General features: G+C 38.8%; 1 protein-coding gene across 2 annotated transcripts in view; it reads right to left on the bottom strand.

Moving 5' to 3' along the window:
• brinp2 (bone morphogenetic protein/retinoic acid inducible neural-specific 2) overlaps positions 1 to 17,533 on the bottom strand; it is a 244,119-nt gene that overhangs the window by 83,971 nt on the left and 142,615 nt on the right. For both annotated transcript variants that reach the window (XM_075483744.1, XM_075483745.1), the window contains 2 exons: positions 17,332 to 17,513; positions 2,598 to 2,703 (listed from right to left, as the gene is read on the bottom strand). In XM_075483744.1, the coding sequence (XP_075339859.1) occupies positions 2,598 to 2,703; positions 17,332 to 17,513 (288 nt within the window). The remainder of the gene's footprint in view (positions 1 to 2,597; positions 2,704 to 17,331; positions 17,514 to 17,533) is intronic.

A 17,533-nucleotide genomic window follows, 5' to 3' on the forward strand; every position in this document is an offset into this window, starting at 1 on the left:
TCATGAAAAAGATGTGAACATCATTTCATTAATTAGTCACAGCAGTAAATATTACCTCAGAGATAATGAGCTGTAATTCTCTGAGAGCAAGTCCAAGGTCAAGATAATCATGGCATCCTTATTTAAATATCAAGTGACTTTTGAAAGGTGAGAGTAACACAATCCTACTAATTAAAAGAAAGTAAAGAGCAGGTCGAGTTAACCAACATATCAGTTACTGAGACCATACAATTCATCACTGTCTATCAGCTAGCATAGAAAAAAAATCACGTCATATTTATTCTAGTCATCAAAGGAGAAACACTTGTTCTGCCATCTAAAAGATGAGAAAATATGTTTCTTTACCATCAAATTGAGTCTCCATAGGTGGCTAATTTGAGCTTTTTCACTTTTGTGTTGGTACAAAATAGCAATTAGTCTAAACAGGCTGTCTTTCACTCACTATTAATGTTCCCTGCAATGAGAACAGCAGGGTTGTGTTATATTAGTAAATAGGACTGCATTAAGAATTAAATGAGAATGATGGAGGAAAGTACTATCAAGCAAACCATTGCAATGGTATTTGTCTTTCCAGTCAGTGTGCTTCAATGATTGAATAAACATTTTAAACTCCACATAGATGTGTTAGGAGCAGAGGCAATTATGGAAATATATAATTGTGTCTAGTGAATACTTAGACAGATGTGCTAAGCCCTCCAAATACTTATCAAAGGCAAATTTGTTCACATATATATGTATACATATACATGTGACCACCCCACTTATGCTTATTTTGCAGATGTGCTGGGGCTCGTCGCCTGGGCAGCTAGAGAAAGATATTTAACAAGTTTTAGTGTAAGCCATGATGTTTGCGTAATCCTACCGAAACATTTTTTTTTTTATGTCTAAACCAAACAGTCAGTGAAACAATAGTGAATTTTAAAATATAATAAAGTATAAAAAGACTCCAGTCAGGATAAAAGTCATTTGTCTAACACCACAACGTTTAAATATAGACTACAAAAGTATCATTTTAAATATGATGAACACCAGTTTCACAGTGTTGTGTCACAATATTCCCAGTTGAGGCTGTGTTTGTGTGCGCCATATGAAAAACATGTGAAAGTCACGTCATCACCAATTTATGCTATGTGACAGTTTCACAAATTACCATGAGGCTGTTGATCCATCACAGACAGCTCATATAAATACTTTGAAGTCATTTCATTTAAATATAGCAAGCTTGAGCTGTGCAACTTCACCGCTACACCGTTGCCTACATTCAGACATTTGATGTTGACACCTCAACAGCTTCATCATGCATTAGAATTTAGGCCCTGTACCCAAAAACACAGGTAGTCTGACAACCACCGATTTTTCAATGCATTTGTGTCTGTTGTTGAAAGGCAAAACATCTTCCAGAGTGAACATTTTTAAAATTGTGGATTGGAAAACTGTGGATGCTGGTCTGCAATGTCACAATGTGTGTGCCAAAATCTTTAATGTAGGTTTAATGTTATAATCTGCGCCAAACTTCCCTTTGTTTACCTGGCAGTAGCAAACCTAGACAAGATAACGCTGATGGTAACCTTACAAATGGGATTTTTTTTACATGTTTGCACATGAATGGATAGTTACTTGCTGACTATATTGAGGAACAGAGGCATCAGAACACTTTAAGGAGTACACTGTTACATAAAACAACACTCCCAACGACATAGAACCTTGTACGTTGCCAGTTTTGGGCCAAACTCCATTGAGTTGGTGAATTTTTGAGGGGAACAGAGGAGGGGGAAACTTTATTTTTCTTGATAACCTATGTTTGTGTGTATTTAGCCGAAGTTGAACTGAAATTTAAAATCTTTCAAAACTCTCATAAGGAACTGAGGTGGGGGAATCTGGTGATTGCCATTTGATTATCATTATAATGATAAAGCCCAATCCTATGAAATTGAGAGCTAAAGCAGGATCCTGTAATATTTTAGGCCATTTAAAATCTCCATTAAGTACAACACTGGAATTTATAGGGATTCAACTGGTGTATACCTCATTCAATCATAATTCATAGGCTTTGCCTCAACATTAGAGTGTACCCAGTCTTTGTCATACAGAATGTCTGAATATGTAATAGAAGTCGTCTTATTCCACTGATGTCCCCAAACCCAAATCCATTAGTGATCATTTTCCAATGAGTATAATGAAACAAGAAGCCCAGTCCATGTATTTCCATCTGAGATTTACTTGTGCACTGAGTGCTACGGGGTGGTTGGAGGGGTTAGGCTAAAGTCAGTGTGGCCTGACACAGTCCATCTACAACCAGATAAGATAACAGATTCCCCATGAGAATGAGAGCCAGTCAGGCAGAAGCAGACATATAAACTACTGCAGCGTAAAGTAAAGGGTCATCCAGGCCAACTACTTCACGCAGGAGGTGAGAAGCTTGGCAGGCAGGTGGGGGGATGTGGAGGCTGTGCGTGTGTGTTCAACTGTACACGTAAGACAATCCGATCCCATCAGCAGATCTTTTCTTTAGAGCTGAGACTGTGTTTGTGTGTGCATGAATTAAAGATGAATGTGTGTGAGAGAACACACGAGTATGTGTGTATTTCAGGCCTTACCCTTCAGGTGGATCTTATTTTCCGGGCTGTGCACCAACACCGAGCTAACTGAATCCAAGCTGTCGTAGTTACTGCAGCCGAGAGGGCCCGTCCTCGTTTCAGTTACCTAGGAAACAGAAGGAGAACATATCTATTTACTTTTATATTCACATAGTATATATGTTTTAATACCACATTAGCTATGAATGGGGGGAGATGTTTGTTCCTGTCTCTGGCAGTTGAGCACATAGCTGGTGGCAGCTGTGACAGCAGGCAGAGGACTAGATGTAGCAGAGCCCTCTGACAGCAGAGAGAACTATCTGCATCTTTTGCTTCACTCCAACACCTGCAGCCACATCTGGCTGCGATACGGAGGCTGCCGCGTGGAGAGAACAATGAAAGGAAGGGAGTAAGATAAGAAACATGAAGGAGAGAGACAGCCAGGTGTCTTTGATCGAACTCTGAAGCAGCAAAATCACAGAAAGGAAAGGAGGCTGACATCAAGTCAAAAGCCTTTTAGCAGTTACGTGCCTTAACAGAGGCATGATTAGTTTTTGAAATCCTTTTACTGCGTTTAACAAGAGCAATCAGATAACAGTCAGAACAGACAAAAACACATTGTCTTATAATGCAGTCTATGGTTTCCTCTCAGTGTCTAGATATATAGATACTGCTACTGAGAATTGTCTCTCTCCTTCGAAGGCCAGCGAGTTCCAAGCAAGGTTCAACGGTGAATCAGCTAGAAAGTGAAAGACCCATGCATGAAGCAACCAGCCAGTCTAAGCGGTAGTGTAACTGGTTCCCAATAACATGAAAAAAAGGATTTAAAAAAAACTTGCAGAACTCCTTTCTTTTTTAAATGTAATCTTGTGGTTGTTTTCCTTTCTTTTGTTCGTTGTTCCCATCTTAGCTATTAAAAAAAGGACTCGCAGTTAAGGATGCACAAATATGTCAGTCGAACACCAGAATCAGTTGATCTTCAGCTTGCTGGCTGCAAGCGGTCTATCAGAAAAAGGAGAACAACAATTGACAGCTGTGGCTGTTACTTACCTGGTGTTTTTTTCCCCATGTCTATGAATTAGATGATGATGTGTGTACTTTGCCGAAATTACTTTCCATTGATGTATCCTTGCAATGTCTCCACATTCCATCATAAAATAGCTGCACAAACACCACAAGACATTCAGAATGGATCACTAACAAAGTAAAATTCCGTCTATGTTCCTGAAGGCAAATGGATGTCCTTATGAATAGGACTACAGTCGCACACTTACAAATTATAAATATCCCAAAGACTCATGCTTGACACACTATGATCATTAAATTACTTTTTATTTTAGTCAACATTACTTTTAAATCCTTATCCACTTTCCCATCCACTCTAATTTAACCTCCACACAGACAAGGCAAAATAACTTATGGTTATATGTGGGAGTCAGTAGAACCCGTAGAATACAAATGAATGTGTGAGTCAGATGTCTCTAAGATGTCCGCTACGAAGGCCAATGTCCCATTCTTACTGTCATTCAAATGTGTTCCGGATATTACTATATCTGAAACAAATGTCATGGAAAATATCTGAACAACATGTTGTGTTTAATACAAGATGCAATAGTAAAAGGCTGCTAATTGAGAAAAAACTAAAAGGCCGAAGAAAAAAATTGGAAATATAGAAAATAAAAGTCCTGTATATGAAGTAAAGGAGAGAGGGTACAAGTGAGAGGATAGAAATGTACTCTGGCAAAGCTATTAATCAGCTAAATCAGGCTATTTGGAAAACGATGCAGCCTGTGCTGCATTTGCTGCCCTGAAAACGGCCTTTTTACTTACATCTTCACACTCTGCTGGCCTTAAGATTGCATCTATCATCAAAAGACATGGAAACCAGTATAAAAGATAAACAGCTCAAACATCTCTCAAATATCTAAAAGGAAAAAGAAAAGAAGACGTTGCTGAGATGGACTTAAAGATAATCGGAAGATTAGGCGAGCAGCAAAGAAGGATTAGTGAAAGGGGAAGAGGCCATTTTGCATTGTTGTTTAAGCTACAGATGTGGTCACAGATAATCACGTCTTTGAAAATGAAAGAAGCACAATTGTTGCATCGTAATAATTTTCAGACTGAATGTGATGTGAGTTTCAGAGTATGGCTGTAGGAATCATGATGACAAACTCAAATTGGATGGCTGGAAGCCCTTTTAATGCAACAATTTCTTGTACCTTTTTCTATTTTTCATGCTAAATGTGATTTATATTATCATAATTTCTATCCCTGAGGCCAGCACATTTTTGACGCAACACTTATTACGCTCTCTTTGTCAGTAGGAAACATAAAAGCAACAGCGATTCCAGCATACTGTACTGAATACACACTGGGGTTTTTAGCAACTCCTGTGAAGAACTTCAATAACGACTAACATGAGAGCTGCCACCCCCGCTTGTGCTTTTGTTTCAGACTCCCAAGAGCCCTTCAGTAAGTGTACCATTCAACCTGGACCATTTTCTGTTTTTCTTATGTTCATTCAATACAGTTCTTTATTCAAACATCTCAAAGTTGCCTGTGTTCTCCTATTATCCTAAAAATATTTATTCAGATATACCAGTCAGGTCATGTGGTTATTCATTAATTATTTATTGCGTTTGAGTAAAGTCATGTAGTACAGTCTGACTGGGATTGAAGAAACGTATATAAATCATGATTTATGCAGTTTAGATTTTTTTTTCTCAGTACAATAACAGTCCAGGCAGAGGTTGCTGAGTTATACTTTGTGTTCCGACCTTATGAGACTTGCAGTTTAATTCTATTTTTTGGTCACAGGCTAATGGATGCAATAAAAAGCTGACACAGTCTCACAAAAGAATGTGAAATAGCCATGTTCGTACACAGATTCACAGTAAAGGCTCAAAAATGGTAAATTATGTCTGCTTTTCAAAAATCGTAACATGCCTACATTTCGCATAACATTTAACTGTCCCCAATGGTGAAATTTTTAATGTTCAAAAATTGTTACTTGCCTCCATTTTTCTCTGCAAATTTTTTACATGTTTGCTTTTGGCATTGGGCAAAACTATCATAAATGTGATGTTGCGGGATGTTTAAAAAAAAATAAAACATACCGTCATTCCGACCATAGGAGGAAAAAAGTGTCAGAATGACGGTACGTTTGATAGAAAATTAAGTGTCGCCACTCCGACAATTTGAGGCCCATGTGGGACTGGTGGGGTGTCGGAATGGTGGCATGTAACCAACTTTTACATGTTCAAAGACACGCGAGTAGGTAGGAGAGGGTGCACGGTGCTGTTACAGTGGACTGTCATGCAAGAGGAACCATGTTTGAGTCCCATCCATTCCAATATTGTTCAACAGCTTTTCACTTTTCTGCTTTGCTATCAGTTATGGTTTATTATTAAGGTAAATGATAAAAAAACATGTTTTGAAATTGATTACAATTACAATTTCCATGACAACGAAGGTTATGGATGAAATGGAGAATAAATTAAAAAAAAACATTTGGTTAAGCTAAAAGCAACTCTAGAGAAGTCTGTGAATCTTAAAACTGTGTGCTTCTGACTGAACCTTTGTTTTGAAAATTGCTGGGCCTGAAACTGCCCTGGAGCGTCTTGGCGGACAAAATACCGCACGTCAAAACTTTGGTTTTCTGCCTGACATGAAACTGTTTACAATTTATAACATTCTATAATACTTGTCAATAACTTTACAATATCACTTTATGCAATAGGAACTACATACAAACACACTTCTGTCATAATAAGTTCAATTTATTTCTAAAACAGACACTGTCACCGAATAAATAAAAAAAAGAAATTCAGATCACCCAGGACACTGAGGACAACTATGACAAAGATTGACATCATATTTAATTTTGGTCTGTTCAACGTTTAGAAAAAAAGGAATTTTAGCTGTTTTAACCTGTTTGCTAAACTCAACCAAAGTTTGATATTTTAGTCTTTGCGCTTTAGACCTTCATTGCTGACCATCAGTGTTGTAGGCTCTTCCATTGCTCATTGCCCAATACTTTTAAACACAGAAGTTCATTATGACTCAGTCTCACATTTGTGTAAAACAACAGTGACCAGTTGTTTGAGGAAGTTTACTTATTTCTCGAGAGACATCTAGAGTTTGAAACCCATTTTAAAAGATTTCTCTGAGTGCCACACAGAGAGTGAAGCACAACTGTGTGGTATTAAGATTAAACACTAAAATAATATCATTTTATGTAATTGTCTGAGATTAAAAACATCCCCAAATGTCTTAATTTATGGGAAATAAAATTAGATTAGCAATATCCAGTTTTTTGGCTGCAGCTGCTTAGATACACTACCATAGATAATTTCTCCTTTTACATGACATCATCAGATCTAATCTTTTAAGGGTATAATTGCACATTGATCACTTCAGACAATGTGAGGGAATCCTTTCATACACTGCTACCCACTGACCAATCAGTGTAAGTGCTCCACAGATTTATCAAAACCAAGATGGCCGATGGAATACAGTTCAAGAATGTCACGGAAATCCGTAGTAGAAGATCTTTGAAGGTGGGTTTTAACGTCAAGTAACATTAAAGAGCAATATACCTGTTGAAATTTACAGGTATTGATTCTTTTTTTTGGACAATAACAAAGACTTATCATCTGTTTTTAATTGGGCATTATGTATGCATTGACAGTTATATTTCAGTGATAACTCAAGTTATTAGTGACCCTTTTTTTCTTTAAAAATAGGACTCCTTTTAAATCAATTTGTTCATGTTACTAGATTGTAACTTGCAGCTTTTGTAACATAATTTTTTGGACAGATAAGTTCTATTATGTCAGTATCAGTTAGTGTCTCTCCATCTTCCAGAAACTAAGTGCAGTGCAAGAGAGAAAGGCCTACGAGACCGTGGAGCAGCTATCATCTGAGTCAAGAGAGGATTTAGCTAATGGCAGTGATGATGAATGGCAGCTAGGAAAAAAAAAACAAGAGAGCAGCAGTTGTGACTGTAGAGATGTAGACACTGCAAGATCTGAGGATGCAGATGCTGAGAAAGATGAAGGTTTACTGCCTGACAAACCTGACGAAGCTAAAGGGCATGAAAAAGGTTTAAATGTCTGGAAAACCAAATACAAGCCTTGAACACTTGCATCTCTTTTGTTTTTTAGGGCACTGGAAATGTAACTTTGAGGGAACAATTTGTTGATTAAGTTGGGTTTTGCATTTTGAAAATTCCAAAATGCTAACTGGACAAAAGTAAAGGTTTGCACGGTTTGCATGAATACAGCTATGATTTGCTCAAATATGTAAACGTGGAAAAAACGAAGAAAAAAATGAACATCACTTTACACCACCTTAGAAGTCAAATAATGTATGTGAAAAAAGAAACTTGCACAGTTTCTTTTCACATGCATGAAAGGGACAATTTTGCAACCATGAAAAAACTCAAAGGTGTGAAGATTTAGTGTTAAAACCTTTTTTAGTATAAAACAATGTAATGTTTTATGACTACAGGTAGCAATTGGTCAATAAAAAATAATTAATTTTATTCGAAATAGTTTTTATGACAACATGATGAGCTTTTATGGAGAAGTTAAGTGTCTGTGTGAAGTTTCCCTGCTGATTTTGGCTCTCGACAACTCAGAGCTGTAGCAAAAATACAAGGCCGTCTTTTGCATCACACAGAGTCAGTTCCTCTTTCAATGCCAAACTGCAGAGTGCACACAGACGTCGCAGAAGGTTTTTTTTTTTTTCTCCCTCACGGAACTGTTGCCTGAGTGCGACTGAGGTTCTTCCACTTCACTGTTGGACAAAAAGGTGATACATTTTGCTCCAACCTCCTTAATGGTGCTGCGGCTTTACAAAACCCGGAGGTGTACATGGGCACAGGTCGAATACATCCCACTCAGTGTTGCTTCCTCTTGGCGACGGGTGCATGTGGAAGAACACAGCGAGGCAGGTAGTCTGCATATTAGACATCCTCATTTAGCAGAAACATATCAAGGAATGTCGTCTTTAGGCGGGGGTTTGCAAGTTGTTTGCACTGTTTGTGTGTAGGCAGGTGTGGAGAATCAGAGGGTGCTTGTAATTGGTAAAAAACAGAATTATTTACCTGTCTGTCAATCTTCAAGGAATAGAGCTACTCTATTCCCTGTCGCTGGCGGGTAAAACAGTTTACAAGTACATTTTATTTTCAGGATTTTCTTTTACATCACTCTAATGTTAACAGATCATTTCTGATGAAAATGTATCAGATAATCGGATGTTTACATGTAGATCAAACACAGTTGGTTTTTGCTCATCTTTAACAATGTTATTGTTAAAAAACTCCTGCAGTTCTGGTAGTATTATTGTCATTCAACATTTCAGTCTAAGCTTTACAGGTGGGCTTCTATTCCTTTTTAGTCATGTGTGCTATCACCTCTTTTATACACTTAGAGGCCACAGCTGTCACTATTAGTAATGCAAAGATTGGTTACAGCTGCCGTCGTCATCGGGTTTATGGAAAAGGCACTATGTACTGACTTGCAGTTGCTCTGCAGTAAGACAACAGATGGAGTTTCCTCAGCGAATCCAGTTCTCATTTCCACACTGTTTGAACAGCATTAGCATTATTATATCTACTTGGTCTTTACCAGTGATGCCGGTAACGCGTTAATTAGTAACGCGTTACTGTAGTCGGACTACTTTTTACAGTAACGAGTAGTCTAACGCAACTACTATTTCAAAACTAGTAGTCAGATTGAAGTTACTTATCTAAAACATCGTGCGTTACTATTTCTGCATTTCAGGGGAACATATATTTGGCTTTTGTCAACATATAGTCACGATTATTACAACCATACATTTGTATTGAAATAATTTGGGATAATTTCGTTTTCTTATGAGTTATATCAGTGTCCGCGACGGGAAGTCACTCGTTATTTTACATCTACCTACCCAGTAAAAGGGATCTGTCCCACTAAAATGTTAAACACCAGCTATATCATTTGTTGCATTTTACTCACTTTCCCTAATCATTTTCAATAAATACACCAGTCTAAACCACAGTTTTCATCAGTGCCTGTCACAGACGATAGTTGATGGGTTTAGCTATTCGTGCTAACTTTATAACATATAGCCTACGTTTCAGGCAGTGCTATGGAGAGGGCTAGCTAGTTACCTGGTTGCAATTGATGACTCAAAGATGACTTGTTAACGTCTTTGTACTGTATTACATCTTCTATGATGTCTAAATGAGTGTACGGGTGTTTATCTATGTATACTTCGTCAGGTGTAGCTTTGGGTAATCCAGTAACAGCTGCAGTTGTAGGCGACTAGCATACAAACATTTCTGCAAAGCGACGGGTCTGACGATCAATCAGGTTTGTTTAAACTTTTATTGGTCAACGGGTGGATAAACGTGACATTTTTCGTTCAAAAACTTGACTGTCATACTGGCTTGGGCCCATAATTATCAGCAGGTTACGTGATATAACCGTCCGTTTGTCTGCATCGCTGCGAGTGAATGACTGATATTTTGTTAAACCACTCCTTGCTGCTCAGTGCTCTAATGCGGGACAACTACATGTTCAATATAACTTAAGTGTTACCGTAATTCATAGATAGATGCAATCAGAGTTAAATGCATGGAGTCAAGAATGTCTATTGTATTTTTTTTTTTTAAAGAAGTGTTTATGTTAAATTGAGTCAAGAAACGCTACTTTATTTCTTATAAGAAGTATTTAAGTTAGATTTAATGAAGTCAAAAAAGCATTTAATTTGTAATAAGTATTTCAGTTAAATGAAGTGAAGAAAGAGTATTTAGATTTTTTGCTTAACAAAAGCAGCAGTAAGAGGCTGATTAGCTAGGCTATCGTTAAACAATGGAGCCTAAGTGTACTTGGCTGACTGAACTACCTTTGAATATTTATTCAACTGGTAAATGAGCTCTGGGAATTATACATTTTAAACAGTGGAGGTCTCTACAGATGCTCATATAGAGCGATTTAAAGAGACTTGTCCAGTAATACACAGCTATTGCCTCTAACAGGAATCCTTTATTTAACGCTCTATAACTGACAATAAGATAGCTAGTCTTATGCTCTATAAAGCCAGTCCTCTAAGCTACAAATAACACCATATCATAAGGATACATACTGCTCTCCTGAGCACTGCTGTGTGAGCTGCGATGCTCATATACTAAGAGAATCATACGTACTGGGTTTTGTGCTTCCCGTCCAAACAATCCCTGCCATCCTCACTCGTTCTTTGGGGCCATTTAGGGGACAATTTCAAGCACAATGCGTCCAACAGTTTTCGTGTTTAAAGGCTTGAGCATAAACACAAGATGACACTTGAGATCAGTGATGCACTCGATGATTTAAAGGATCTGACATCTGTAGCAGTTCTACAGCATATGTTGTGATGCTTTGTGGACAAGCGTCCGGCCACTTCGTGTAACACCAGCCTGATTGTGATTGGCTCTTGCACAGGCAAATGGCATGCTAATTTGCATGACATCAAAACATTTAAACCATCGTCCCCACGGTTGATGCCACAACTAATCCCTTCAGGAGGAGCGTTGTCCTTTTTCCTTCTGTGAGAAGCAGCCTGTAAAAGCTGATTTCAGCTGTGAACTGATAAAAGAGCAAACTGTCCAGTAAGTACTGGTGCAGGATGAACCTCTGAGAAACATGTTGCAGGAAACACTGGAGGCTTTTCTTTCTTTCCTTTAGTTTCTTGCTTGCAAATACTGAGTGTTGCTTTCTGGCTATTTGTATACGACTTATGCATGTGATGTGCTCGTGTTAGGAAGCACTTGCCTCTTCTCATTTGGAGGCTGCTGGTCTTCTTGGAAGTTTGAAAATAAATGGCATCCTGTTTCTCTGCTTACTCAAGCCATTGTGATGCCCTGTTGATGCCAAGTGCCATGCTATGTGTCATCTTGCCACAGCTAGATTTTCAGTATATTTTTACTTAAACCTGCTATAAGCTGATGTTTCAGCTAGCTGGAGTTTGTGCTGGGGAAGGTAGTTTTCAATGGGTCATTGAAAGATTTTTCCACTTAGAATAGCTGCCTACTGGTATATTTAAAAAAAAAAAAATAATAATTGTTTTATTGTTCAGCTGTGCCTCTGTTTAAATAAAACAGAGCCACTGGTAGGGCTTAACTTTGCATGAAAGATGCTGATTAAGATCGAAAATAAATTGGGGATGAAGTCAAATCATTAAAACCGCTCCCGGAATTGATGGCACGAACAGCAATGACAGTAGCCTAGAAATCTAGACGCCCCTAGCGGCCGCAAATGGAATTTGCTCCTGGGCTAGTCTAGTCACTTGTGGTCGTTTTGCAACGTTCCAAATCAAAAGTTGATCAAGCCAATCAAATCGTGAGGAGCGGGGTCGGAGGCCGGGCTACCTAGTGACGACAGAGGTGCGACGTTTCAGTGTGTAGTTCAAGAGAGAGGTAAACAATGGCTGCGCCCGGCGAACAGGCTTTCCCCAGTCGATTGCGAGCATGATGTACTGAAGACGGCGGGCCGATCTTCGTCTCAGAGCTGACAAATCTCTTGGGTAAGGCATTTGAACGGTCAAATTCCGTTAACGGGACGAGAGCAGTCAAAACCGGAAGTGCGTTACTCATTGCGGCTAACTTTAGCAGCGCTGAATTCGTCTGAACAAAATTGTAAATAGCCGGTATTTTGTCAGATTTTCAACACCTTGGGGGTCTAAACGACTACTTTCTCGCCTGAAAATGTTTCAAATGTTGCTAAAGTTATATATTTACAGAGTTTAGAGCTTAAGAGAAATCAGCTTTTCAGGCCATAGACCACAAACCACGTCGCGTTGACTACGTAAAACTTCTTCATCGCTCTGATTGGTTGTTGCGCCATCGTATTGCGTGGCGTTGAATTTGACAGACAGCCGTTTATCCCGCCCACACTGGTATCCAGCGTCACTAGACCCCTGTACAGCTATTTGCTGTACGGGTCTGGCTTGCTAGGCTACAATGACAGAGGTCATTTGTGTTATGCTTTATGGCTTTTTAATTGTGTGGATAGCAAAATATGCAAGCTCACGGTGACTTTAACTTCCTAGGTGTTCAGGTGAAGTGTGTTAAGGCTCTGCTTGCTTGGATGTTGCTTTGCTTTGCTTGGATCTCGTTTTGCTGTTCTTGGATCGGATCTTGCGCTGCTTTGCTTGGATGGTGCTTTGCTTGGATCTTGTTCTGCTTGCTTGGCTCTCGTTTTGCTGTCTTGGATCGGATGTTGCTCTGCTTGCTTGGATGTTGCTCTGCTTGCTTGGATCCTGTTCTGCTTGCTTGGATCTTGCTCTGCCTTGCTTGGATCTCGTTTGCTGTTCTTGGATCGGATCCTGTTCTGCTTGAATCTTGCTGCTTTGCTTGGATCTTGCTCTGCTTTGCCCTGCCGCAAAGCGCTGTCGCTGCTGTGGAGACCGAATATATTTTTATGGTGTACCTAAGTGGTTGAGTTCAATGCTTGCCCCAATTAAATACTCGCATCACATTTCAGTCTGTGTTAATGTGAGACTACGGCAGTTCCACCTTTTTAACGTCAAGCTTAGTCGCGGTTTAATAATTATTTTGTAATATTACTACTACTAATCATAATGGTGTCACACGTTGGTAGCTAATAAATCGTTGGGGGGGGTAGGATACCCTGGTTCCAACTTATCAATTGGCTGGCTGCGTTCCGGTATGGTCAGTTGGGGGGTTGTAGGACACCCTGGTCCAACAATCCAATTGGCTGGCTGCGTTTCAGTATGGTCTGTTTGGGGGGTTTGTTGCCTTTACAGCAAATGGAAGGCACTCCACCTGAGGATGCTGCTGTTCCCTGTCTTGGCTTCCATGGAGCTCATGGAAAAGTCGGGAACTTCCTCCGAACAGAGCCATACCGCCAAACATAAATTGTATGCATTCAGAATAAGCTTCTGAAATTCATCTCTGTTCTCGTCTCGTTTTGACGAGAGTGGTTCTGACAGAAATATGGAGAAAGAAAAAAAGAAAGAGAAGATGGACCTCACAGGGAGTCACTGAATTGCACTACTGAAAGCTAAATCTGCTAATTAACGAGCCGATATTGTGTCTGACCCCTCTGCTAAATCTACCCCCGACTTTTTGCCAACAGCCAGGGTGAGAATAGTTTCAAAAACATTCAGCCATGTGTTAATTTGAGTGAATCATTTTTAGCGGATTCAATGACCCACTATACTGATAATAAAGATGGGTTTTGATTGAACTCCTAAAAGTGTGTTTTGTTTTTTATTTTACTTGCAGTAGACAGAAATGTTTCATGTGTCACATATTAAAATTGGACTGAGATATGGTTTTAGAGACTGATCCTACAGTGTGAGCATAGGACTACTGTCCTGAAGTAAGAATACACGGTCTGTACATACAAATACATACAGATGTACATACTATCTCAGAGCAAGCGAGAATACATTATGGCATCCAAGCAAGCCAACGTGTGACAGCTACTTGTTTTTACAAACGTGACAGCAATAAAATTGTTGGATTAGGAAAGTTACAGTGCATGCGTGAGTTTCTGATTGGGTACGTCCAACTGACAGGAAAGGCTCACATTCATTCTGGAGGGATTACATTACAGTGAATGTCTCACATGGTCTGCAAATGCTTTGAATTGAGGTCAACTCTCTTAACCTGCCGGTACTGCGAAAAGGACTATAACTACAAATACTATACTATAAACAGCTGAAAATAGTTGAATATAGATGGGATGATGCAGTTTGGGAAGAACATTATTGGTTTAAAATACTTGCCCTGAGTCTTTAGGTATTTGGAACCACATATTTTGAGGTTCTGCCAGAGACAGTGAAGTAAAGGGTGATTTTTCAAACTGTGTTTGAGTCAACAAGATGATTTGACACTCAAATTCACATTTATAGGCATAGCAACTGATAAAAGTAAGTTGATTAGATGTATAAATTCAATAAACATGCTTAAATTTTAACTTTTTTCTTTCTTTCTTTTCTTTCTTTTTTTTGTGTTATGGGCATTCATATCAACAAGTTGCCCCTGATTCTTCCTCGTAGTTTGAGTCTCTTGAGCTTGGCTTCTGCCTTTGCTGGTGAAATATATATCTGGGGTAAGATCGAATGCCTTAATTTATGCTGTAACTCTTCGCCCCTGTTGAATTTTAGATTTAGGCAGCACTCATGGGAGAGGCTTCTACTTTGTAACAGATTTTGTTACAAAGTCATCGGCATGTCCTTGCTGCTGACAGATGGTGTTAGTCAGACATTTCAGTGAATTCCTTCATATTCCTGACAGGAAATTTTTTTTTTTTAAAGACCAATTGGTGGAAATCACTAAGGAGGCACCTGCTGAATAAAAGAAGATATATATGTCTATGGTGTTCAATTTGCCTCAAGCTGGGCATAAGCATGAAATAAAATGATACTCCTTTTTACTCTTTTTGGTTTCCAGCATAAGCTTTTACATAAGGATATTGTTTTTCTACTCACTTTAGTGTTTTAATGCCCACTAACATTACAGTGCTGATAGCCGTGGTTGGCTGTGGTCTTCAGCACACTGAGTGGTGTCATCATATTGCACACACAACAAAACGAGCCCTGAAATATTTAACTTGATTGATAATAACACTATATGATATAGTTTTTTTATTGTATTTTTTATTTTATATAGTTTTTGACTGCTTTTGGTTAGACTTACTACATCAAATGATTTACAGTTCCTGAATTTTGCTTAAATTTTATAATATTATCAATAATTTATCATGACCCTGGCAAACAGCTCCATTTTTCCCAATCAAATCTGAAGAATCCTGACAAATTGCCACAAACTCACAGTGTATTATTTTGACTAAAGACATGTTGTGAAATACACGAGAGGCAGCGTGCATTTAAATTTGTATCAGAGCATTATCACTGAATTGAATCAAAAGAAGATGTGAAAAACAGATCTAAACAAACACTTACTTATTTATGTGCTGTTGCAGACTTCTTTGCAAAAGATGACTGATTGTTTTAGAGCGCTAGTCACTCATTAGCTTCGCCTCTCACACACACACAAATATGTCAAACTGAGCAAGATTTCAGTTCATAATTAATTCAAGCAAAGCAAATAAAGTAGTTTTCTATTCTCCACTGTGGTAAGATTAGGCATTTATCTATATAAAGAACTCATTATCTGTTTGTTGTTTTGCCCATGTATTAATGTGGTGGTTTTCTGTGTTAATCTTGTCAATATGCTTTGCCTCAAGAATGCAAAAGTTAGCTTTTTTTTCACTTTTTAACTGAGATTACAGTCTGCATTGCAGGAGTTCCTCTCACTCTTGTCCACTCAGATTCACTGTAGCTAACTAAGTTGTGAATCCATTTGTTTTCAGTCTAAAAAAAATCTAATTTGAAGGCAACAACTATTCACTCTAAGTCCAGGAGATCTTTGTGCTCCCTCTTTGTCATGTACAACCATTCAAGGGAGAGCATTCGAGTGCTTCGGGCTCCATTTTAAAGTAGCTTTTGGCAACAAAAATGGTCTGAGAGCCAATCTCACCCCTGCATACAGCGTTTTCAGCAATTGCATTTGGAAATAAGCCACGCTATTCGAGGTACATGCAAACTTGACACTTAACCAATTACTCATTTTAGTCAGATTTGCTATTTAAGTTGAAGCATGAAAGCACGATCCACCCACCCACACACCTGCTGTCATTACATGAAAGCCAAGAGATCTGTTCCAATGTGAAAAATGTATCGTGGTTATGCCTTTCTTCTTATCAGGGGGGAAAGGTAAAGCTAAGCTGGGGACATAATAGGATTTTATGTCTATAAAAAAAAAAAACTGCAGTTAATGGGAAAAAAGGCACTGACATAAAGCAGTGTTTTTATTTCAAATAACTGGTGACGATTACGGACTGCATGCTAGTGTGAAGGTTAGCACTGTCGCCACATAGCGATTTGAATCCCAGCTGGGGCCTTTTGGTGTGGAGTTTGCATGTTCTCCCTACTTGTGGGTTCTCCACCATCCTCTTGCTATCCAAAAAAATATTTAGATTTACTCTAAATGTGAGTGTGTCATAGTTTCTCTCTGTGTGGCCCTGTAATGGACCCATCACCCATGTACCTCACTCCACACCCCCCCCCCACGACCGGGAATTGGATTAAGTGGATATAGAAATTGGATGGTGACAATTACCTGGCATTTTTAGCCCTTATATAATACAACTGCATGTACACCCACAATAAAACACAATGTAACCCATTCAAGATGACATACAGTCAGGAACGATATGTATTTGTGTAATTTACAGCACTTTATAGCATTTTGAAAATGTCTATGTTTTAGTGCCCCTGAAGGCTTCAGTGCATAGACTATGCAGTTGATCCAATATTCCTCTTTAAAACTAATGCTGCACTCTTGCAAGCTTTCAAATCTCTTGACAATTTTTGAGGAACAACGTACCTTGAGTATATCTTTAAAATGTATTGTTTGTTGGAGCTATTTCTTATAGAGCAATAAAATATTAGCAAGAGTTTTAATGCTGCAGTGTCTGCCCCGAGCGGTGGCTGGTTGGGAAACTGGAGGATTGCAAACACAAGTCTGTGTTCAACACAAAAAGAAAAAGAAAAAAGGAAACACTTCATTTACACATTTGCATTTACAATTTATGTGCTGCGCAGTGAAACAGATTTTCTAGCAAACTACCAAAGCAATGAATATGCATCTGGATATGTACTATAAGCGGGCTCGCTGTGTCAGTGAGTGCAGTACCTTAATGGCAGAGGTGGCAATCTGGAGGTGGTGGAGTCGCCTTAGGGTGCTTTCTCGGTCTGTGAAGTAGGAGGCTGCCAGCTGATGGAGGAGCTCCAGAGACACCACTGAGCTGTTACTGTTGCCCTCTGACTTCTTATTTAGCTTCTGCTTGTCCAGGAAAATGGTCAAAGACTCTTCTCCTGTGGATCAATGATCAATC

The sequence above is a fragment of the Odontesthes bonariensis genome, chromosome 14 (genome assembly GCF_027942865.1).
Source record: "Odontesthes bonariensis isolate fOdoBon6 chromosome 14, fOdoBon6.hap1, whole genome shotgun sequence".
Classification (NCBI taxonomy): Eukaryota; Metazoa; Chordata; class Actinopteri; order Atheriniformes; family Atherinopsidae; genus Odontesthes; species Odontesthes bonariensis.